This window comes from Cetorhinus maximus, chromosome 21 (assembly GCF_964194155.1).
Source record: "Cetorhinus maximus chromosome 21, sCetMax3.hap1.1, whole genome shotgun sequence".
In the NCBI taxonomy this organism is placed as follows: Eukaryota; Metazoa; Chordata; class Chondrichthyes; order Lamniformes; family Cetorhinidae; genus Cetorhinus; species Cetorhinus maximus.
In genome coordinates, this window is record NC_135899.1 from 61,227,903 (window position 1) to 61,253,125 (window position 25,223).

The 25,223-nt window shown below is 43.1% G+C and overlaps 1 protein-coding gene across 1 annotated transcript in view; it reads right to left on the minus strand.

Annotated features, from left to right (window-relative positions):
* Positions 1-13,518, minus strand: part of LOC144695903 (uncharacterized) — a 45,456-nt gene extending 31,938 nt beyond the window's left edge. The window contains exons 1-2 of the mRNA XM_078566990.1: positions 13,462-13,518; positions 1,301-1,993 (exon numbers count right to left, since the gene is read on the minus strand). Coding sequence (XP_078423116.1) covers positions 1,301-1,984 — 684 coding nt within the window. The 5' untranslated portion in view covers positions 1,985-1,993; positions 13,462-13,518. The remainder of the gene's footprint in view (positions 1-1,300; positions 1,994-13,461) is intronic.
* Positions 13,519-25,223: the final 11,705 nt, after the last annotated feature.

Sequence of the window (25,223 nt, forward strand, 5' to 3'; positions counted from 1 at the left end):
ATTTTAGCCTAAAATTATTGAAGCCAATGGTAGCTGCCCTGATCAGCAAACAGCGCAGTCAACCGAATTTGTAAAGCTTAGCATTGGTTTTGGTTTTTCCTCCATTGAAGTGAGAGATGCAAAGGTACAGTTTTCTGCCAATGTCAGTTTCAAGGCCTTATTGTGTGACTGTGATAGTACAGATCTCTAAACTCTGTCATAACAACTAACATGGGAAGGGTGGTGGGAGAGGGATAGATTTGGCAGTTAAGAACTCTGGAAGTACAGGTTTCCCAGTGATCTTGCTGAATATAATGGCAGGACATCCCTTAAACTTTTTGGATGGGTTTCCTGTCTATAGCCAGCCGGATTGAGAGGGAGCAGAGCAGAGGTAAATGAGGTATGATTGCAAGTGGAGGGGTGCAGGATCTTGAACACGGGGGATGGGGTCGTCCATGGTTGGGGAAGGGTTGCCAGATACATGGTGGTGGGCCATCGGTGAGGGGGTGGTCAGCCACTGGAGGATGTTGGGGAAGGAGTTGCAGATCAGAGAAGGGATTGCAGATTGGACATTGGAAGCCCAATCACTGGGCAGGGGTGGGGGAGGTGGGGAGGAATAGGAGAAGTGCCCAATTGTCGGGGAGAGTCCAATTGCAGGTCTGATTGTCAGTGCAAGCACAGGGGTGGACGATCAGCTTGATCATGGAAAGGATTAGTCCAATCACTATGGTAGGGTGGGAGGCGTAGGACCGGTCCAATCACAGAGAGGGGATAAACAGATAAGCTTGGTGGACTGGAAGGAAGCATTCATGTTCCTCCTGGCTGACAAACAAAGCTGGAAAGTCACTCAGCTAATGGATCCTGCCCTTCTTGCCTCTCTTCAGCTGATGGTTAATTCATAACCGCAGAAAACCCAGCCTGCAGGTACCAAAACTAATACACTTGTTGAATTGGAGGCACATAGCCTCATTAAAATAATTTTAGTGATGAACCTGCATCCTGGGAGCAGGTTAATCACCTCCCCCACCACTCCATTTCATTTAAAACTGGAACTGAGTGGGATGGGGTCGGTTTCCAGATTTTTGAATGTTTAACATCCCCAAAACCTCAATCCACTATCATCTTGGTATGTTAAAATCACCCACAATGTGTCCAAATCTCATCATCAAGAGAACACTTTCTGTGACAATAACCATTCTAATACACACTGTGAGCTTAAGAATTTAGCATCAAATTTCACACAGTTTTATTGTGTGATCCCGTCCTCATTCAGAACAGCTGTAATAACCTCTACCAATATATCTTAACAGCTTCACATTACCTTGGTTTCTGCTTCCTGTGTTTCAGACAGATGAGGATCCTCAGGAGTTGATTGAAGCAACGCCCTAACTGAAGAATTCATACTTGGATATTGGTTTGTAAAATCTAGATTAGATGGACCTGCAACATGAGCGGAAGAGGTTTTGATGTTGCTCTTGTTAGTCAAGTCCATGGCCTGTTCTGAACTGTCTTTGGGCCATAAGGTGGAATGCGGTGTTGCTGCTTTAGCAATAGGGTCCATGTGTAAATGCGGAATGTAGTCAGGAGAACTTGGCTCAAAAGACAGCTGCCCACAAGTGAAATGTTGGCCACAGATCCGAGAATACATTGTTGGTGTCCAACCTTCTCTTGTAAGCTGGATTGCTTTTGTTATGGCTGCAGTGTGACTTCCTTTTTTTCTGATGACCGTGAACCACCGAATATGTGTGTCTTTGCCCCGACGACTCCGGCATCCAGCAACACTGCAACAGTCTCCATGACTGTTTGAGCGTGAAGTGGGTTTTTGAATAATGACAGATTTTGGATCAATGCCAAGCCTTTGGCACAGAACTCTTTGAAAGTATACCCTTGTTCCTGAAACTGGGAGCCCATATTGTTTACAGAGCTCTCGTAGTTTGGCTTTTGGGCCCTCCTTGATCTGTTGTATGGTGACTGATATTTCCTCTGATGTATTTATGTTAGCCATCGAATAATGCTGAAAAGACAAAGAATTAACATAGTTAACACATTTGCATGGAAATGAAAAACCTTGATGACCAGTGTTCTTCTGTTCTACAGTAATCATGTTACAGTCTGACACTAAAGATACAACTTAGCAAGTCTATTCAGTGAGCGTGTGAAATGGGGTGGATCTGCTGGTTCAGGATCTGCAACTTAGTTGGCTAAGGAAGCAACTATTTGGCCCACATCCAATTTAATGTAGAAATTGATTCTCCAGCTAGTGCAGGTTGGAGTGATATAGTGTCGGTGATTGTTTGGTAGAGGGATAAACACAGTGCCTGGGTCTTCCGAGCAGCAGCATTGATCGTTGGATTGCCATTGTGATCGAAAATTCTCCCGACTCGACGCTGCTATACATTTCTGCTGGGATCTTCCAATCCTGGCTTTCACAGAAATGCACAGCACAGCATCCACGGGGAAACTTCGTCAGAGCAGTGTAGATTCGGGGGAAGACAGGACACGCCCTATTTTATGGCACCAGTTGCCATATGTAAGTTTAAATGTCCAGTCTGGATGTTACTGAATGGATGAGTGGATGAATGGGTAACTGGATGAATTAGTGAGTGGGTAGGCAGGTAAGGAGGTTGACGTGTAAGTGGATAAGTGGGTAGGTGGATAGGGGAGCAGGTGGCTGAATGGGTCGGGGGGATAGCTGTGTTGGGTTGGGAGGGTGGTCGGGTGGTCAGAAGGGTAGTTGGGTGGTCAGGATGGGTAGTCAGTTCAGGTGGGTAACCCGGTCCGGATGGGAGGGTAGTCAGGTGATCAGGAGAAGCAGTCAGATGAATGGGGGCTAGTTGGGTGGTCGCGGGGATGCAGTCGGGTCATGTCGGGAGGGGTAGTTGGGGGTGTAGTTGGGTCAGGTAAGGAGGGTTGTTGGGTGGTCTGGGGAGTCAGGGGCTAGTTGGAGGATCAGGGGGATAGTCAGGGAGTGGTTGGAGGGGTAGTCAGGGGTCAGGAGGTGATTGTAGGGCGGGGTCAGTTGTGTAGTTACCCAGATGTTAAACTAGGTTTTAATCTGTCTAACATTTTCTCAATAGCTATTCAGGTAAGTACTGCAGACACTGCAAAGATGCTGACTTTATGTCAGAGTCAGAGACATTTTTGGAGAATCCCAGGGACCAGGGAAATTGCCCATTGGAAGTTGAAACTTCCTGGGCAGTTCCCACGGAGTTTGCCACATCAGGACTTCCACTATCTTTGAACACTTCAACTATGAAACTTAACTCAAAAGTATACCAATCTCTAGCTTTTAGTTCATGCCATTGAACTTCAAGGGGCGATGGTTAGACTCTCTCTTATTGGAATACACAGGGACATGGACTGCTTCTGCATCTGAGGAGTCACTAATGGTGCAATTATCAGCGAAGATCCTCAGACCTACCATCTTCAGCTGCTTCATCAATGACCTTCCTTCCATCATAAGGTCAGAAGTGGGGATGTTTGCTAATGATTGCACAATGTTCAGTAACATTCGTGACTCCTCAGATGCTGAAGCAGTCCATGTCCAAATGCAGCAAGACCTGGACAATATCTAGCCTTGGGCTGACAAGTGACAAGTAACATTCATTCCAACAAGTGATAATCTAACCATTGCCCCTTGACATTCAATGGCATTACTATCAATGAATCCCCCACTATCAACATCCTGGGGGTTACCATTGACCAGAAACTGAACTGGACTAGCCATGTCAATACTGTGGCTACAAGATCAGTTTAGAGGCTAGGAATCCTGCGATGAATAACTCACCTCCTGACTCCCCAAAGCCTGTCCACCATCTACAAGGCACAAGTCAGGAGTGTGATGGAATACTCCCTACTTGCCTGGATGAGTGCAGCTACCACAGCACTTAAGAAGCTTGATACTGTCCAGGACAAAGCAGCCCTCTTGATTGGCACCATATCCACAAACATCCTTCCCTCTATCACTGATACACAATAGCAGCAGTGTGTACCATCTATAAGATGCACAGCAGGAATTCACCAAGGCTCCTTAGACAGCACCTTCCAAACCCACGACCACTACCATATAGAAGGACAATGGCAACAGATAGATGGAAACACCACCACCTTGAAGTTCCCCTCTAAGTCACTCACCGTCCTGACTTGGAAATATATCACTGTTCCTTCACTGTTGCTGGGTCAAAGTCCTGGAACTCCCTTCCTAACAGCATTGTGGGTGCACCTACACCACATGGACTTCAGCAGTTCAAGAAGGCAACTCACCACCACCTTCTCAAGCACAATTAGGGATGGGCAATAAATGCTGGCCTAGCCACCGAAGCTCACATCCTGTGAATGAATAAAGAAAAACTTCCACTGGTTGGGGAGTCTAACTAGGAGACACGGACTAAAAATAGATCCAGACCTTTCAAGAGTGAAATTAGGGGTGGAATCTTCCGCTTTCGCTGGTGGCGAGCTTGGGGGCGGGAAAGACATTTACTTAAGTGAGGTGGTGGTGTACCAGAACCCCGCCACCTTTCACCTCCACCAGAATTAAGTTCTAGGTGGGAAGACCAATTAATGACCACATAAGGGCCTCATCCCACTGCTGCCTGTATTAACCCAGCTGTAAGTGAGCATGTTGCCAAGCAGCGTGCATGACAGGTGAACCTGTACAGGCCGCTTGTTCCCTGGGAGGGGGAGGTCTTCAGCCAAAGGCAATCAGTGCCTGACTGAGGGACTGGACATTAGGAAGGGGTGGTGGTCGGGGGTGGGGGGGGCCGCTGAGAGCCACACTCCTGCCCTTGCCCCCCCCCACTATTTACTTCGGCAATCCTGGGACTCTGAAGGGTGTCCTTCTGGCAACAGCCAAGGCCTCCCCAGTGGCGCCATTGAGTGCAAGAGCTGCTGGCTCTGATTGGCCAGCAGCTCCTGCTAGACCAGACTTCCGAAGGACAGAATTGAGACTCTTTTTATATAGACAGGAAAGAAATCAGGGCTTAAACTTCTCCAATGCAGCCCTGTACATCATGCTGCAGGGCTGCAGGCTGTAAGGGCCCACAGGGAGATTCTGCCTCCAGTGGACAGGAGGAAGAAGGCAGCATTCGAGAACAAGCAGGTGTGGCTGGAAGTGGCAGGAGGTCAGCAGCAGGAGTGTGTTTTTTTGCTCCTGGATACAGTGCCACAAATGGTTCAAGGACCTGATCAAGGCAGGAAAGGTGAGTGCCATGCCATATGCAAGTACAAACCCCTTCACTCTGCCTTCCCCAGCTGTCCCTGTGTGTCACTCCTCAGATCAATAGTCCTTAGACATGCACCCATATCTCTCAGCTGAGACACCTCACATCCCCATATAGCTAGCCACCAGTGACACTCACTCTTAGTTTACTGCAACATCACACCCATCTCTCAAGTCACTCTCCACAAATGTTGTCCTTCCATACTTTCAAAATATTGCATAGTTCATATTCACGTGTCTCTTGTTTTTCTCCTTGCAGGAGAAGAGAGCACAGAATAACAGGTAAGAATAGAGAACCAAACGTGGCCCTCTAGTCATAGACACCTTGACAGCTGCAAAGGAGGATGTGCTGGATATAAACTGGATTTCAGTATGACTGGCCTCTAACAATGGAGAGATGAGGATCTCCGAGCTACCTGGTGACATAATTAAATGTCACGCAGCCACATGCAGTACAAGACTCACTCAGGTAGACTTGATACCAGCAGCCACTGAAATATGATGGTTTGAACATGATGACTTAGAACCCTCTCATCCTGTTGGTTCTAATTCATGTCCTTTATCTCCCGCAGGTCGTTCAAGTGTCCCTCGGGAGGTAGTGCCAGAGGAAGCACCTTCACATGCCTCATCCGCACCCTCCACCAGCTCAAATGCCACTACCTCAATGGGGCCTCCAAAACAGGCCACATGGTGTCTCAGACATGATAAGTGAGCAGGAAGGGCTGCTGGAGACAGGGACAGCAGCGGAATGTTGGAAAGCACAGGATGTTCCAAGCTCTACTCAGCTGCATGCAGCTGATGAGCCACTCGATCAGCTGATAAAAGATTCCTATACTGGAGCAGCAGCAGAAACTGTGTGAGATTCTGTCAACCTTTCCAGAGGCAGTGCACACAAGCAGAGAGAGATTGGAGGAGCCTGTCTCAGTATGAGCACCATGATGTCTCAGGCCTTCGTGATGTTTATGTTCACAGAAACTGCAGCCACCTGTGTGCGGCATCAGATGTGGCAGTCCAACAAGTGCACGCTCGGCCTCACCAATGGCCTAGACACTCAGACTGCCACCTTAAGCAGGATGGAGGAAAGCTCACCTTGACCATTCAGTGGATCACTGAAGTGCAGCAAAGTGCTCTCCAGCTCTTGGTTAGCAGGGAAGTGTGGTTAGGCTGCGAAAAGGAAAATGGGAAAAGGGCAGATGGAAGTGGAGACTCTGCTCAAAGCACTTGCATCTCTCACTGCCACCAACCCCATTCACCTTAGTTAGGACCCCGTATGCTGTCTCCTGTCCCGATGACTAAGTCTGCCCTACACAGGTGTAAGTGGGGCAGTCTTTGGCCTTTGACCCTGATGGCTTCCAAGACCCAGAGGATGTCGATCAAAAATATCTGAGCAGTCAGCCTGCCTCTAACACTGCTGAAACCACAGGGGTAGCACTACGCATGAGGAACAGGAAAAGCAAGAGGGCTGGTAATTGCACTTGGGTACAAAAGTAAAATTTTGCAGCTGCTGGAAATCTGAAATAAAAATTAAAAATGCTGCAAATACTCAGCAGGTCTGGCAGCATCTGTAGAGCGAGAAACTGAGTTAACATTTTGGGTCAATTACCTTTAATAAGAACTGGAAGAAGTTGGAAATGTAACAGGCTTTAAGCAAGTCCAGTGACAGTGAAAAGAGGGAGGGGAGGAAAGAATGGAAGGGAAGGTCTGTCATAGGATGGAAGGCAGGAGAGATTAAATGCCAAAAGGAATGATGGTGCAAGGTCAAAGGTGATGGTAACACAAATAAAGAAAGAAAAGATGGGTTTAGAGGAAGTGTGAATGTGAAAAGCAGAATTATCAACAACTGCAGTTCAAAAACAGTAAAATCCAAAAGAAAAAACAAAATGGAGGCAGAGGTTATGATCTGAAATTGCTGAACTCAGTGTTGAGTCCAGAGTGCTATAAAATGCCTGTAAACAAAACTAGAGGAGTTGTTCCTTGAACTTAGATTGAACTGCATTGGAACGGTATAGGAGGGTGAGTGGGAGTGGGTACGGAGAATAAAAATGACTGGAAAGGAACCGGAAGCTCAGGATCACGCTTGGAGACTAAATGGAAGTGTTCCACAAAGCTGTTATTCGATCTGCGTTTGGCTTCCTCAAGAGGAGACTTCATTGTGAGCAGCGAATGCTAAATTCAAAGCACAGGTAAACCTCTGGCCAGGATTCTGGTGGGACCAGAAATTCCTGCCGAGTGTCAATGGACTTTTTGCTTGTCTGCCAAATTTTTTGCAACGGGTCCCAAAATCCCAGCCACTCTTTCACCTAGGAGGAGCAACTGGGCCTTGGGTGGTGTGAAGGGAGGAGGTAAACATGTTACATCTCCTGTGCTTGCATGGAAAGGTGCCATAGGAAAGGGAACAGATGTGAGGGTATGATTGATGAATGAACCAGTGTGTCATGAAGGAAATGATGTCTCCTGATTGTGGAAAATGGAGGGGAGGGGAAGTTTTTTTGGTGGTGGCATCATGCTGAAGGTGCTGCTTTGATGACTGTATCACTGCCATTGCCTTGCCCCGAACTGGAAAATTTCATCAACTTTGCTTCCAACTTCCAGCCTTCTTGTCATTTTAGTTTTCCATTCTACTACCACTCTAATTTACCTGTCCTTGACCTCCTACACTGTTCCAATGAAACTCCAAGCAAACTCCAGGAAGACACTTCATCTTTGGACTAGGCATTTTATAACGTTCTGGACTTGAGTTCAACAATAATCTTTGCCCCTTTTTTGTGTTTTATTGTTTTTGAATGCAGCTGATGGTGAGGATTCTGCTTTCCCATTTACACTTCCTCGTGTCCCATCTTTTGTTTCTTTGCTTGTCCCGTTACCATCTCTTTTGACCTTACACCAATGTCCCTTTTGACATTTAATCTCCCCTACCTTCCACCCCAAGACAGACCTTCCCTTTTGTTCTTTCCTCCCCTCCCACTTTCTCTGCCTCTGTGCTTGCTTAAAGCCCATTACATTTCTAACTTGTTCCAGTTTTGACAAAAGATCAGCAACCTGAAATGTTAACTGTTTCTCTCCCCACAGCTGCTACCAAACATGCTGAGTATTTTCAGCAATTTCTGTACTCACTTGGGTGTTTAACGCTATCACATTTCTGTTCCATTTTTATGAACCATTAACTTTATTGCAAGACTCCATTGTTCCATCCTTCCCATTTTTGCCTGCTGCTTGTAAAGAATGGATCCTTCTCTGCCTCCTTCATCACAGATACCAGTCCTCAACCAAATCGATTCACTCGATGTATGACATTATGGCCTTTGCTCCAAAACTACCTGTGACCCTAGCCAAACTGTTTCAGTACGGCTACAACACTGGCATTTACCCAACAATGTGAGAAATGGCCCAGGTATATCTTTACCACAGAAAGCAGGGCAAATCCAACTGGCCAACGAATGCAATATTTTCATTAGATTTAAGAAAAAGTACCATTTTAAAGATAATATTATAAAGATCTATAGATTAATTGCATGATTGTTTCAAATTTCTGGACAAGTATATTATGACTCAGTGGAATCTATAAAAGCCATTGGCTCATCCACAATAGAAGAAAATGGACACCTATGAGCAGCAGAGATCCATGGGAATGTATTGGGATGCTGCCAGAGACCTAAAATCAATAGAGAAGGAGGATGAGGATGGTACAAACAAATTGTCCAACCACTAAGCAATGAACAAACCAACAGAATCCTGAACTACAAAAACAAAGCTGTAGAATACTAATCAGAGGACATCATACTCAAATTGTATAGTGATCTGATCAGGCCACATCTTGAGTACTGTGTCATGTTCTGGTCAACGAGGCACAAGGCTGAGATCCAAACCTTGGAGGAAATTCAGGACAGAGCCAAGAGGCTGATCCTGAGTATAAGAGAACTGAGGTATGAGAAGATACCATGGAGTAATTTGAGCTTTTCAGGTCTGAACTGAAGTGCCAGAGAAGTGAATGATAAGGGAAAGGTAGATCGGGGAAGTTATTTCAAACCAGACTGAGCCATAGTGCTGGATTTTCACAAAGTCAGGCTGACTCTGGAGGCCTTTAAAAATGGCATCCAGGACCCAGATGTGGAAGTCCTGTCTCCATTTCCACCAGCAGGGGGAAGGAATGGGGCATAAATCACAGGTGGGAAACTTGGAACTCAGCAGGGCCATTTGAAATTAGTGCTGAGTTCAAACAGATCCCAATTTTGCTGTCTCACATGCCTTAACTCATAGTATGGGAGTCACAAATTTATTGGAGTAGACATAAATGGCCTTGAAAGGTGGATAAGGTCTGTTTTAGTGTCATGGCCTGAAGTTTTTAAATTGCCAGCCCTTTAAAAATGAGAGGCTGAAGTTGTCAATTACAGTTTAAAAAGGCTGCGAGTGCTTTGATTGACAGGCCATCTGGTGTCGCTTAGAAAAAAACCATTAACACATATCCCTGAGGTTTCAATAGAGTTCATTGTTGACATCTCCCAAGGCTGTAATTACAGGTGAGCCAATTATGAATGCTTGACTGAGTTCCAAATGCTATAAAAGCAATTTTCTCAGCAGGGGATGCTGAGTTCACATTTAAATTCACAGTTTAAAGAGGCTGTTAAAGAATTCACTGTCTTTCATGTGGTCACTCAAAAGAAGATTGTTTTTAATAACATATTGAACACTTGAGGAGATTTAAAATCTTTGAATGGGTTTCATGAATGGGAGCTTTTTCTGTATTAAATGTGTATGAGTGAGAGCTCTATCAGCTTCTTAGAAGTTTAGTGTTTTTTCATCTCCACATCTGCTCATAGTGGATACTGGGTGAGTGGCCATGAGGATATGAAGTGACATGGAGGTGGCAAGGAGGAGGCATCGAGGGCATTGAGGGGGCATGGGGAATGGGTTGGGAAGGTGTGAGGGATAATCCCAGAGAACCTAGGCGGGCTTTCTAACCAGCCCGCCTTAGCACTCACCCGCTGCTGTATCCACCTAAGATCTGCTTCCGGGGTTGGCACACCTGACGTGATCCCGCCCCCACTTCCCTGGAACAAAAATTATGTTTAATGGGACCCTTTAAAATGATGCGGCTCTGCCGAGGCAGGAAATTTCTCAACTCGATTTACCCGCCTCGGTAGTGAAAATCTGGCCAAAGATTCAAATTGGTAAAATGGTAACTTTAGGTCTGATGTCAAGGAAGATCTCCTTCATGCGAAGAGTTAGCAACATATAGAATGGACTTCAAGTAGAATGGTGGAGCCAAAAATCCTGGAATTATTTAGAAACAATTGGATACTGCAATAAGAAGACTGTATGGTCTTTCTGGATGAATAAACTGAATGGCTTTCCTCATCGATAGTTATCCTATGATTTTATAATGAGTGATTTGATGAACAGGCTGAGGCTCTCCTCATGAAAAGGGAAGGCTGAGATGATAAGATATTTAAAATTATGATGTGGTTTGATATAATCGATGTAGAGATATTTCCACTTGTGGGCAGTCCAAAACTGGGGGCCATAAATATGTCACTAATAAATTCCCAATAAGATGAAACTTTTTACCTAGCATGGTTAGAAGGTAGATCTTGTATGTAGTTACAGTGAGTGACATAGATGAGAAGCTAGATAAGTACATGAGGGAAAAAGGAATTAAAGATACAGTTTAGATAAAGTAGAATGGAAAGAGGCTGGTGTGGAGCATAAACACCAGCATAGACCAGATGAGCCAAACGATGTTTTTCTGTGCTCTAAAATCCATATGAAAAGACCCTACCATTGTAGGCAACCTATCTTGCCTTATCATCCCATAGGATACTTCAATTTCAATTATCCATCGTCCTGATGATATCTATTTACCATCAACTATATCTGAAGAAAATGCATAATTCTAGCTCTTGGACTAGAGTAAATCATAAAGGGATGGTGTGAAGAGATGGCGCTTGAAACCCTTTGTAGTTGAATCGAATGAGCTTCTTATGTGGCAGTGAAATGTTGCACCACGTACATCAGGAACATCTAGACCTCAAATTGAAACATTGTATTCTCCACACATACAGGCAACATGTTAATGGTATTTAAACACATAATATAACAGAATCAGTTCTGAGTTATTTGAAAAATATACTTTGTATTCCTAAATGTTTCCCCATTGATGGAGCCCCATGGAGTAAATCTAGTTAATGAATTATACAAATATGTGACTATCCCATAAAACATGGAAATACTTCATACTTTTTTGATGAACCCATCATTGAACATGGTAAATTGGAGAACATTTTCATTCTTTTAATTGTCTCTTGTGTTTTCATGTTGTTAGTTCTTTCTGCCTTTCTCCTTCAGCTTCTGCCTCTGTCTTTTCTTGTCCTTGGCTTCTCTCTCCATAACTTATCTTTTTGTGCTTGTCTTTCTGTCCTTTGGTTTTCTTCTTTTCTTTGGATGGGAGGGGATGTGTGTTACACCAATCACTGCAGGGTGCATTTGAGTTGGCAATTACTGGGAAAGTGTGGCCCTCGGACATCTCCTTTCCCTAATCACTTGTGATTCTTCCAACCAATTTGCATCCTATACCTTTTCCCTTCTATTCAGTCCAACAATTACTCCAACATTATTCCCTTTGAGCTACCAGTTAAATTCCTTTATACTCTTTTCTTCTTTGCTCCGTTATCAGTCACCTAACTCTTAACTCTCTATCCACACTTCACTGTTCCCATTCACTGTCCCTAAAAATGGGTATTTAGTCATTAGAGGCCCTTCACAATTAACATGTTTCCCTCCTACCCCTTCTTGTCTATTTCCCTCAAAGAAGTTTTGTTTGCTTTCAAAATTCAACTTGTTTTCTTAAATCAAATTACAATGTGGAAAGAAACTGCTATTCTGCATTTCTATTTGTATCTTTCTCGTTCCTTCTGTCTAAATAAAAAATCAGCAACAAACATTTCAGAGAATTCAGGACTCCTGTCTTGTTTGTAGATTTTTTTTTTAAATCCGAGTTTGTTCCTCTCTATTCTTGTTTGGCTATCGTTCCACAGCCCCAGCAGAGCTCCCTTATCTTGATCAAGTGGTCAACACTTACACATTAAGTTGACAATTAGCTGAGGTAATGCTAAACCTATGCAAATCATTGGTCATCATGCAGTTAGAACATGTGCACTGTTGGCTACCCATGCCTGTACAGAGGATCTAGAAGAGATTCACTAAATTTATACCATTAATGAAAGGCTTTGGTTATGAGAAGAGACTAAGGAAGTTGCAACTCTTCTCATTGGGACAGAGAAGGTTTCAAAGTTAGAAGTGCACAAAATTATAAAGGATTTTGCTAAGGAAAGAATATTTTCCATATTTCAGTAATTCAGTAACTAGACAGTATTAAGATTTTAAGATCACCACTAAAGGAAGAAAGGGAGAAGATATGAGCATTTATTTTGCATACAGGCTTGTTGCAAATTGGAATAACCTACCTGGAATGATGATGAAAGTAGAATCCACGATACTGCTTAAAGGAGTGGTAAAACATTGAAAAATAATGATTTAAAAGAACATGGAGAAAGGGTGGGAGATTGGGACTATTAATAACTCTTCTGAATGCATGTACAAGAGTGATAGACCGAGTATCCTGTAAAATTCGATGAATCTATTTTAACACAAAAGACATCGCTCCAAGCCCCTCTCCATATTATGAATATCATAACATAGAACCTATACAAAATGCACACTGTCAGGATGCTCCTGACCAGCAAGTTTAAAGAAGAAAACGTAATAATCAGATACACATTAGTTTGTGTGCAGATATCTTGTTTTCTAACATTTGAGCATTGAGGTAATTTGAGACAACCTTTTATAGTTTCTTTTCTATACCTTTTCATCCTCTAGAGCTTTCAATTACTCATCCATTATTTATAATATACACATGCCATGTCCCTTTTAGGAGGCCTACTGTCCATCTCTGAACAGTGTGAGACCAGAATACAGTTTAAGGATCATTCGGTACTACAGTATTTGAAAATTGAATAACAATTATTTTTTTCCTTTATCTTTTTAAACCACCTCTTCTATCGATTTTCCTCTTTGTACAACCTATTAAATTTCTGTACCTGCAGCCCATGACATGAACATGTCAAGAAAGGCCTCTTCCTGACTTCAATATAAAAAAATAATACCACTGCAGCTGTTAACAGTGAAAGAAAACACACATGAAGCATTACAGTGCATTTAGTTTTAACATCTGATCCTGAAAGATTGCAGCACACATGCTTGATACTTACCCTGTTGTTTGAACCCACACACAGTGAAGCCAGGCATCCAAGCTGACATAGAACTAATCACCCAAAGAATCCCACAATGCAGTAGGGGTGCTGTAAACTGGGTTACTGCAAATGCTGAAAAAGCAGGGACTCTCATTATACATCTCAGGATGTAAGGACATGATCCTTTTAAACTGCTAATGCAATGTCTTTTGATTATTTCTTTTCTGTGATAATTAACAAGAAAAAATAAAATTCTAGTCTTTCCAAGGAAGTGAAAACAATTTAACAAAATTTAAAGAATGGAAAAGGAAATTAAAATGACCAGATGCATCTTTATGCATGATTTATTTGGGCTTGGCGCTTGAATTTTTTCCCCTGTTTTTGCTTCTGCCCTGCCCTCACTTCCCACCTCTTTCTTTAGCTAAGAATGGAATAATCTGACTGGGAGACCTTTTCAGTGTTACAATAAGTACCTTCCACAGATACCTTATGTGTCGGGTTTATTTAAGCAATGCTGAACACAAAACAATGCATATATTTTGGGATTAGTCACACAAATTGGTATGTTTGATTTTACTTGTTTAACTTCTTCCCTACGCCCTTACAATTCACCTTTGCACCATGTACTGTGACATCAAAATCAAAAACAATGACTGATTTTGATGTGATTTTATGTCATTGTCTTGTGTGTACAAAAACAAAAATGGTTTGCCAAATGCTGTCCAAGAACATGGTACCTTTTAAGTAATATCCAAACAGAAAAGGAAACCCCTGATAGTTGGATTGTCATATGCCTTTGAGACTATTATTCTACTTTATTATTTGTCCCAGTATTAATAATGACACCAATGGGATTCACAATGAGAATCTCCCCATCTGACATGTCTGGAAGAGGGAAATCTACCAAAAGATGCTAGGCAGGTGCGCTGTGCCCACCCAGTGATACCCACATATCCCTGACTGCACAAAGACTTCACTTTGATTGATGATTCATGCAGATAGCCAAATGTTTTCCCAAAGGACAGCAGATATGAATGACACCTCAAAGATTTGTGAATATCTGACTAACTGCAGTGTTGTATGCCACCTCTGAAGCACCCAATCAAATTGACATGTCTTCATTAGCACCGCATGATCAACAGATGATCAGCAGCCAGTGTTGCTCAGTTAACCACTCCCACCAAGATGCTTCTACAGACATTGGCACATCTAATTGGCAATCATCATGGGATCTGTCTTCTCAGGGTCTGGATTAGTAGAGAGGCATACGCGAAGCTGTGCCATCTGCTGCAAGGACACCTGCAACGACCATTTAGTGACAGCACTGGTTGGCTGTGGCCTTAAACTTGGCTCCAACTCCTTGCAGGCATGCTACAGGAAGAGTGCTGAAGAGTACCAAAAGGGGCAAGCAATCCCTCCTCATAACCATCTCCAGCTCAATTTCAGCAGCCATCAAAAATGGTTAGGAATTGGTACTATTCTATCACATGCCTGCAAACTTATCCCTGAATCTTAGGTTTCATTTGTGCCTGTCTTTGTTTGGTTCCCTCCCCCCTCTGCTTTGGCAGAGACTTTCAGAAATTTATGTCATCCTGACTGATGAGCAAAGGCTATTAACCATGAATCAGATTCATTTAAATTTCACTTGCCCCACACAACCATATGGCGAGCTCAATACATCACATTTTTCACAATTTATGCTCAGCACCACAAAAAAGGGCAGATGTACTTTCCAAAGAGCCCAGGAAGTACTTTCCAAAGATTGAAAGAAAGCTTATTTCTTTGCTGATTATGTTCATTTTCCTGGTCTGTGGAATTCCTATTGGTGTCTTCCTCCATTGAGTTCTAAAATGGGCACAATGGGCTTCCTATTACCTTTAACCATTCCAACTGAAAAATGTTTAGAGTAAAAATTAATTTCAACATCAGAAAAATTGAGCAGCAGCAGGTACAAGGAGCAATGATGCCCTCCAGAAAACCCCTGTAGATAAGTCCTAAAACGCAGGTGGGCAGTCAGAAGTCAGAACCTCTTTCCCCTTCTCTCCTCCTATGGCGAGATTTAGGATGCAACTAACACATTGACAAACTCTTTCAAGCTAATACACACAGAAAGGTATGATTTCTGTGCTGCAAGAGCAATCTCAAAGAAATCAAGGGCTGGATTTTATAGGGTCCCCCAGCCTCTCCAAAGGAAAGTTGGTTCCAAACCAACCGTCTTTACATAAAGGCGTCCCCAGTGATAACACGCTGGCAGCAGCCTAAACAAGGGAGGATTTGGGAACCTATTGGGGGGGGGGGGGCGGCGGGGGAGCGGGTTTTGGAAGCTAGACAGAGAGGAAGAAAAGGGGGAGGTTGTAAAATCTTGGGGGAGAAGCTGAACCTAGGGCACCCCCAAATGATTTGCATTCCACTTTCTTTCCACCTTTTCAACAAAGTTGTTTAAAAAAGGGCCTTTCCACTCTTGCCTGCTGCCACTGCCCAGCGTTTTATAACAGTGGAGGCAGATTGAGGGCTTTAAGCAGGCAATAATTGGCCACTTAAGTCCCTCAATAGGCCTGAGGGCAGTTGTGCTACAGGGCGCCTTATGCACCCTGCCCACCCCCGTATTATGGGTGCTGGGTCAAGGGTGGGCGGGAAGGTGGTGGGCTGGCCACTTGACATATTTCACATGCACTCCGATCGAAAACACAGCCGGCGAGGGACCATAAAATCCAGCCCCATGTGTAATAAATTTTGGGTGTGCCATAGATAATTTCTTGAATTCAATGATATCTGTCAATTCCATCAGCAGATCCCGTGTGCTTTACATCCTGGAGTTGACTCATACTTCGCAATGTTTATATATAACTCTAGCAATGTAACACTATGTCCCCCTTGACATATGACCAGATACCATAAACTCACTTGAACCCCCATGTGTAACTGGTGAGACAAGGTCAATCAAGAAGCTGGTTTATCTTGCAGAAGGTATGTTGCAGGATTATTGAAAGATTCAGCACAGAAGCAGCCAATTCAGCCCATCGTGACTGCGCCAGCTATCCAATTAGTCCCACTCCCCATCTTTATCCCCACGCACCTGAAAATTTTATCCAACTCCCTTTGCAAAGTTATTATTGAATCTGCTTGCATTGCCCTTTCAGCTAGTCCATTGCAGATCATAACAACTTGCCTGTAGCTTTTGCTTTCCCTCATTTTACTAATGCTTCGTTGCTAATTATCTTAAACCTGTGACCTCTGGTCATTGGCCCGACTACCAGCAAAAGCAGTTTCCCCTTCTTTACTCCATCAAAACAGTTAATAACTCTGAACACCTCTACTAAACCCTTAACCTTCGTTACTCGAAGTAGAACAACCCCACTTTTTCTTGTTTCTCCACATAACTGAAATCCTGCATCTCTGGTACCATTTTAGTAAATCTCCTCTGCAACCTCTCCAAGGCCTTGACATCCTTCCCAAAGTGTAGTGCCAGAACTTGACACAATATTCCTGCTGGGCCAAACCAATGTTTTAGAAAGGTTTCGCATAACTTGCTTGCTTTGCACTCCATACCTCTATCGATAAAGTCAAGGATCCCAGATGCTCTTTTAACAGCCTTCCCAATTTTTCCTGCCAACTTCACAGATTTGTGTGCATGCACCCCCAGGTCTCTCTACTTCTGCACCCACTTAAAATTGTACTAGTTAGTTTATATTACCTCCCCTCAATCTTCCAATAAAATCCATCACTTCACCCTTCTCCATGTTAAATTTCATCTGCTATGTGTCTGCCCATTTCATCACTCTGTGCTCCTGAAGTCTGCTGCTGTCATCCTTGCAGTTTGCCACATTTGTGCTCCAGGTCATCTGCAAACTTTGAAATTATGCCCTCTATACCCAAGTCCAGGTCATAAATATAAATCAAAAGCAATAGTGCTACTCTGTAATAGTACCTTCAATTTTGCAAAACAATGTTCAACACATTCTCTGCTTTCTGTCTCTCACTCAATTTTGCATCCGCACTGCTACTGCATTTTTAATCCCATGAGTTTCAATTTTGATAACAAGTTTATAATGTGGGACTTTTGATAAAGTCCTAAGTAAGTCCACCTACACATCAACTGCACTACCCTCATCCACCCTCTCCATCAACGAACTAACAAAACTAGCGATTCTTGACTGTTTTAGACGTCTCTTAAAATGTTTCCAATAACAACACAAAACAAAAGCATATCATGCTATTACAAATGGCAGCTTCTATTTGGGAAAACAGACCTGCTACATCTTAATACCTAGATAAGATCAAGACCTGCCTTCTCCTACCTTTGTTAGCATGACTGACCTTGGACATGGGATTTTCTTTGGCATTTTGTGAATTCTGCCCCAGGAGGTGAAATCTCACCAACCAGTCCTAGAAGCCCCCATGCTGAGCTGGAACAAATAAAGTCATCTCAACTAGAATAAGTATAAAGGATTACTAACCTCCAATAGCCAAAGCACTGTTGTAGGTGCCTGAGGCTTGATTTTAACTGCCTACACCCACAGTTTACAAGGGAGATTACAATAGCAACTATGTGGCATTCAACTTTATTGTGCAACATTTGTGCCATTTTAACAGACCCATTTTGGGCCCCACTGGTTGTCCTTGATCCAGGTTGCAGAGAGCCATATTAAAATGCAAAAGTCGGGATTCAATAAGATAATTTAGACTCTGATCCATTCTTATTGTGCAGCAATGTATTGGATGCCTGGTGTTAGACACACCAGGGAAACCTGGTGCTATGTTAAGAGCAAGCCCAAAAGAGGGCCAAGAAGGTCACTACATTTAATTTTCTTTTATTGCTTTCTTGTGGACCACAGAATGCAGGAGTTATCCCCTGGGCTCTTGGCAAACCTTAGAATTTCTCTGTCCCAGGCTTTCCTCCTATCTACTCAAATGTCAGTCACCTGCTGATACCTTTACCTCAATAAAAACAGAAATACCTGGAAAAACTCAGCAGGTCTGGCAGCATCGGCGGAGAAGAACAAAGTTGACGTTTCGAGTCCTCATGACCCTTCAACAGAACTAAGTAAAAATAGGAGAGGGGTGAAATATAAGCTGGTTTAAGGTCGGGGGGTGGGGGGGGGGCGGTGGGGCGGTGTGGGGAGAGAAGTTGAGGGTGGGGTGGTTGTAGGGACAAGCAAGCAGTGATAGGAGCAGATAACCAAAAGATGTCACAGTCAAAAGAACAAAGAGGTGACATCTTATGGTTATCTGTTCCTATCACTGCTTGCTTGTCCCTACAACCACCTGCCCCCCCACTTCTCCCCCCACTCCCCCACCTTAAACCAGCTTATATTTCACCGCTCTCCTATTTTTACTTAGTTCTGTTGAAGGGTCATGAGGACTCAAAAAGTCAACTTTGTTCTTCCCCGCCGATGCTGCCAGACCTGCTGATTTTTTCCAGGTATTTGTTTTTGTTTTGGATTTCCAGAATCCGCAGTTTTTTGTTTTTACCTTTACCTCACTTATTTCCAACCCAGGTCCTGCTCCCTCCCTCCACCCTCCCAAATAAACGTTGGTGTCATTCCCAAGTTTAGGTGTCAAGATGTTCCAGATGGAGACCTTTTCAACAGGTGAGGCACTGCTATACATGCCTTACAAAGCCAGCAAGTTGCCATGCCAATTCCCATCATCAAACTTATTTAAAGAAAATTCTAACAGTATGTTTGAAAGAATCCAAGCAGGTATATCACTCAAAGGAGAAATGAAGGCACTGTTCTACACTTAGTCACATTCCTCTTGATTCTCTTAATGCTAATCACAGTGTTATGTGCAGAAAGGTATACATTGACTGAGGGGTCAGACCAGGAATATTAGATTCTCGCAACAAAATCTCATCCAATTTCACTAGCCATAATCCAAATACTGTGGCTCAGATTTTAGCAATTATAAATTATTGAGCAGTGTGAAAGGAGCTTCTGCATAGCTACATGCTGACAACTGCATTGATTCCCTGCTCACGTTTACTCACAACATTCACTACTTCACTTACTTGATGAGCTACCTTTGGATGGAAAGATGGTCCTAGACTGAGAGTCAGGCGTCAAAATGGCCAGGGCCTCATGTTGACCATTCAGAGCAAGCCTGCTGCTTTCTCTGTCACCCCTCCCCTGACTCTAAGCTTTCGCCTGAGTTAAAATTTAGGGTCCAATCAATATTCTCATTAACATCTGCCAGCCCTTTTGTCCTGTGAATTTAACCCACTGAGAACTACTTAATTATAACATTTTAAACATATTTACACCAAGGCTCCCCAAGGGTTGTAATTTCAGAAATGCTGAATGTGATATATCTCTCCTAAGTAGGACCCAGACAGTAGCAGACTTTAGGAGGACATACAGACTGATGAAATGGGCAGTCACAGGGCTTTTAAAATTTAACACAGAGAAGTCTGAACACAAGAAATAGGAGCAGGAATAAGCCATTCGACCTTTCAAGCTTGCTCTGCCATTCCAAGATCATCCTGACCGTTTACTTCGCTTTCCTGCCCTAACCCCATATACCTTGAATCACTTAGTATTCAGAATATATCTATCTCTAACTTGAATATCATCACCAATGGAGCATCCACAGCCCTCTGCAGGAAAGAATTTCAAACATTCAAATCTATTTGTGTGAAGAAATTTCTCCTCATCTCAATCCTAAAAGGCTGACCCCTTATTCTTAAGACTGTGATTCCCGAGTTCTCGGCTCCCAGGCCTAGCATCTACTCTGTCAAGCCCATAAGAATGTTATTTGTTTCAAGATCACCTCTCATTCTTCTAAATTTGATTAAATATAGGCCTAACGTGCTCAATCACTCCTCCTAGAACAATTCCCTCATCCCAGGAATCAGTTTAGTAAACCTTCATTACACTCCCTCTGAATACTAACATTTCCCAGGCTCCCACCCCTTTTGTTGGGTTGTGGCTACCTATGGTGTGTACTGTTTAGACAACATTAAGCAGTTTTGTGGAAGTTACCAAGAAGTCTTTTTTAACATTACTGAACAATGTACGTATTTACAGTAGAGGGTACAAGTATAGAGAGGACTCCATTGCATGTCCTTACATGTTACTACATAGCTCTACAGTGCTGCCCTAAGCTCTGGGTCAGGTGCCTTCTTACATTGCTGGTGGGCGGTACTGTGTTCAGTCCCAGGTTAACCCTCAATGTACTGGACCTTTCTGCTACGCCACCTTTTAAAATTATTTTGCTTTTCTGTTTTCCTACCAAGGTGGATAACCTCACACATTATATTCCATCTGCCACATTCTTGCCCACTTACTTAAACTGCTCTATATCCTTTCTAGCCTCTTTGCATCCTCCTCACAGCTTAATTTCCTCCCAAGCTTTATATCATCTGCAAACTTGATCGATTACACTCAGCCCTCTCATCCAAGTCAGTGAAGCATTTTTGAAGGAAGAATGAAGAAAAATAAATTTGAAAAGGGAACAGTAAAAGAGAGACCTGGGAATACACATACACTAAACTTGCAGGTGGCAGGACAAATTAATATTGTTGAAAAAGCAAACCTTGGCCTTATATACATAGAGATAACAAAAGAGAGGAAGCAATGTGAAATCTTTATAAACAAAACAGAATTACCTGGAAAAACTCAGCAGGTCTGGCAGCATCGGTGGAGAAGAAAAGAGCTGACGTTTCGAGTCCTCATGAGCCTTCAACAGAACTGAAGTATAGATAGGAGAGAGGTGAAATATAAGCTGGTCTAAGGTAGGGGGCGGGGGGAGAGAGAAGTTGAGGGTGGGGTGGTTGTGGGGACAAGCAAGCAGTGATAGGAGCAGATAATCAAAAGATGTCACAGACAAAAGGATCAAAGAGGTGTTGAAGGTGGTGATATTATCTAAGAAAAGTGCTAATTAAGAATGGATGGCAGGATACTCAAGGTACAGCTCTAGTGGGGGTGGGGTGGAAAGACTAACAAGGTATTAGTTGTAGATTTAAAAATAATGGAAATAGGTGGGAAAAGAAGAATCTATATAAATTTTTTTTAAAAAGGGGGGAGGGGGAGGGGGAGTTTAAGATCTAAAGTCTTTAGATCTTAAACTCCCCCTCCCCCTATCCCCATCCCGTTTCTTCCCCCTCCCTCCCTTTTTAAAAAAAAAAATTATATAGATTCTTCTTTCCCCACCTATTTCCATTATTTTTAAATCTATAACTAATACCTTGTTAGTCTTTCCACCCCACCCCCACTAGAGCTGTACCTTGAATATCCTGCCATCCATTCTTAATTAGCACTTTTCTTAGATAATATCACCACCTTCAACACCTCTTTGATCCTTTTGTCTGTGACATCTCTTGATTATCTGCTCCTATCACTGCTTGCTTGTCCCCACAACTACCCCACCCTCAACTTCTCTCTCACCCCGCCCCCTACCTTAAACCAGCTTATATTTCACCTCTCTCCTATCTATACTTCAGTTCTGTTGAAGGGTCATGAGGACTCGAAACGTCAGCTCTTTTCTTCTCCACCGATGCTGCCAGACCTGCTGAGTTTTTCCAGGTAATTCTGTTTTTGTTTTGGATTTCCAGCATCCGCAGTAGCTTTTTGTTTTTATAAGAATATCAGATATGTGGAGAGATTGGAGAAGCTAAGAAGGTTAAGGAGATATTTATTGAGGTGTTTAAAATTATGAAACATTTTGACAGTATTTTTTTTATTTATTCATTCATGGGATGCAGGCATCACTGGCGAGACCAGCATTTATTGCCCATCCCTAATTGCCCTTGAGAAGGCAGTGGTGAGCTGCCTTCTTGAACCACTGCGGTCCATTAGTTGTAAGAACACCTACAATGCTGTTAGGTAGGGAGTTCCAGGATTTGACCCAGTGACAGTGAAGGAATGGCGATATAGTTCCAAGTCAGGATTGTGTGTGACTTGGCGGAGAACTCAAAGATGGTAGTGTCCCCATCCATCTGCTGCCCTTGTCCTTCTAGGTGGTAGACCTGACAAGTTTGGAAGGTTTTGTTGAAGGAATCTTGGTGAGTTGCTGCAGTGCATCTTGTAGATGGTACACACTGCTGCCACGGTGCATCAGTGGTGGAAGGATTGAATGTTGAAAGTGATGGATGGGGTGCCAATCAAGTGGGCTCCTCTCTCCTGGATGGTGTCAAGCTTCTTGAGTGTTGTTGGAGCTGCATTCATCCAGGCAAGTAGAGAGTATTCCATCACACTCCTGACTTGTGCCTTGTAGTTGATGGACAGGCTTTGGGGCATCAGGAGGTGAGTTACTTGCCGCAGAATTCCAAGCCTCTGACCTGCTCTTGTAGCCACAGTATTTATGTGGCTGGCCCAATTCAGTTTCCAGTCAATGGTAACCCCCAGGATGTTGACAGCAGGGGTTTCAGCGATGGTAATTGAATAAATTGCCATTAATTGAAATGCCATTGAATGTCAAGTGGGGTAATTAGATTCTCTCTTGTTGGAGATGGTCATTGCCTGGCATTTGTGGCGCAAATGTTACTTGCCACTTATCAGCCAGAGCCTGAATATTGTCCAGGTCTTAACTGGAGGAGGCTCCACAAATATCCCCATCCTCAATGATGGGAGATCCCAGCTCATCAGTGCCAAAGACAAGGCTGAAGCATTTGCAACAATCTTCAGCCAGAAGTACTGGGTGGATGATCCACCTTGGCCTCCTCCTGAGCTCCCCAGCATTACAGAGCTTCGTCCTCATTGTCCACCACCATTCGTGGCTGGATGTGGCAGGACTGCAGAGCTTAGTTCTGATCTGTTGGTTGTGAGATCGCATAGCTCTATCTATTGCATGCTGCTTCTGTTGTTTGGCATGCAAGTAATCCTATGTTGTTGCAGCTTCACCAGGTTGACACCCGATTTTTAGGTATGCCTGGCGCTGCTCCTGGCATGCCCTCCTGCACTCTTTATGAAACCAGGGTCGATCCCCCGGCTTGATGATAATGGTAGAGTGGATAATATGGGGGCTATGAGTTGGAGAGTCCAGAAAGTGGGGGCACTGTCTCAGGATAAGTAACAAATCATTTAGGACTGAGATGAAGAGAAATTACTTCATTGACAGTGTTGCGAGTTTTTGGAATTCTGTACCCCAGGGGGTTGTGAATGCTACATTGTTGAATACATTTAAGGCTGGGATAGACAGATTTTTAGTCTCAGGGAATTAAGGGATATGGGGAGATGGTGGGAAAATGGAATTGAAGCCCAAGATCAGCCATGATCATATTGAATGGCAGAGCGGGCTCAATAGGCCAATTGGTCTACTTCTGCTCCTATTTCGTGTGTTCTTGTATCCTGGGCCATGAGGTTACGGATTGTGGTCAAATACAATTCTGCTGCTGCTGATGGTCCACAGTACCTCATGGATGCCCAGTTTTGAACCGCTCGATCAGTCCCCAAATCTATCCCCAAAGTTTAGCATGGTGGTAAAATAAACATAAAGCATAAATAAGGAGAAACTGTTTCCACTGGTTGAAAGTTCGGTAACCAGAGAATGCAGATTTAAAGTTGTTGGCAAAAGAGCCAGAACATGGACAAAGACGTTTTCTTACACAGCAAGTTTCTACAATTTGGAATGCATTGCCAGAAAGGGTAGTGGAAACAGATTTAATAGAAACTTTCAAAACTGAATAGCATAAATACTGGAAGGTAAGGAAATTGGAGGGCTATTGGGAAAGAGCAGGGAAATGGGGCTAATTGAATACTTCTTTCAAAGAGCATGCACAGACACAATGGCCCAAACAGCCTCCTTCTGGTGCTGTAAGATACTAAGAATGCTGGAACACACAGTCAGTCTTTTTTAAAAATTCTTTCATGGGATGTGGGCGTCGCTGGCTAGGCCAGCATTTCTTGCGCATCCCTAATTGTCCTTGAGAAGATGGCAGTGCGCCGCTTTCTTGAACGCTGCAGTCCATGTGGTGTAGGGAAACCCACAGTGTTGTTAGGAAGGGTATTCTCCAGAACTCATAATGTTTGTGAGATTGCACTTAAAATAATGTATTCAGTTTTTGTATCTGCAACATTAAAAATGCGTTATTGAAGCTACATAAGATCCACAAGACCAGTCCCAAGTATAAAGGAGATCAACTATGAGGAAAGATTAGATAACTTAGATAAACTTAAGTTGTTCTGACTCGAAAGAAGGTCATTAAGGGAGAAGCTAATGAAGTATAGAAAATATTGTTAAATGATTATCAGTAACTCCTGAATATCTTATAATGGAAACCAGAAAGTAGGGCCGGAGAATATAAATTTAAATAGGTTGAAAGTACACATAACATGAATGCAATAAAAGGCCATTTAACATATGAAACATTTTATAAGTTGAGTCAAGGGATGCTTTCCACTTATGCAAGATTCTGGGTTGCCATAAACTTTCCATTTATTCTGTTTGATGCAAAATATACGAGAATATATGTTAAAAATTAATGTATTTTTACAGAAATGTTAGAACTAAATTGGTATGGATTTATTTAAACAATAAAATGATGAATAATTTGCCAGACAGGACAGTAGGGGCAAAAAAGTGCCTTTAAAACCAAAATCGACGCTATAATTGGAGAATTAGGGAAATAGAGGATCAAATTGTATTATATTTTAACCAGAAAAAAGCAGGAACCTCCATTTCTCAGAGACCAGAGCCACTTGTCAGAGTTTCAACCCTCCCCCTCCTCCAGAAGAAGCAATCCTTTGTCTGGAAACTGGTTGAACCTGATTGGCCATTCCCTGTCCACTATCGGTTCGGTCTGGCTGATTGACATTGGTGACGCCCAATCGGTTGTCAGAGTT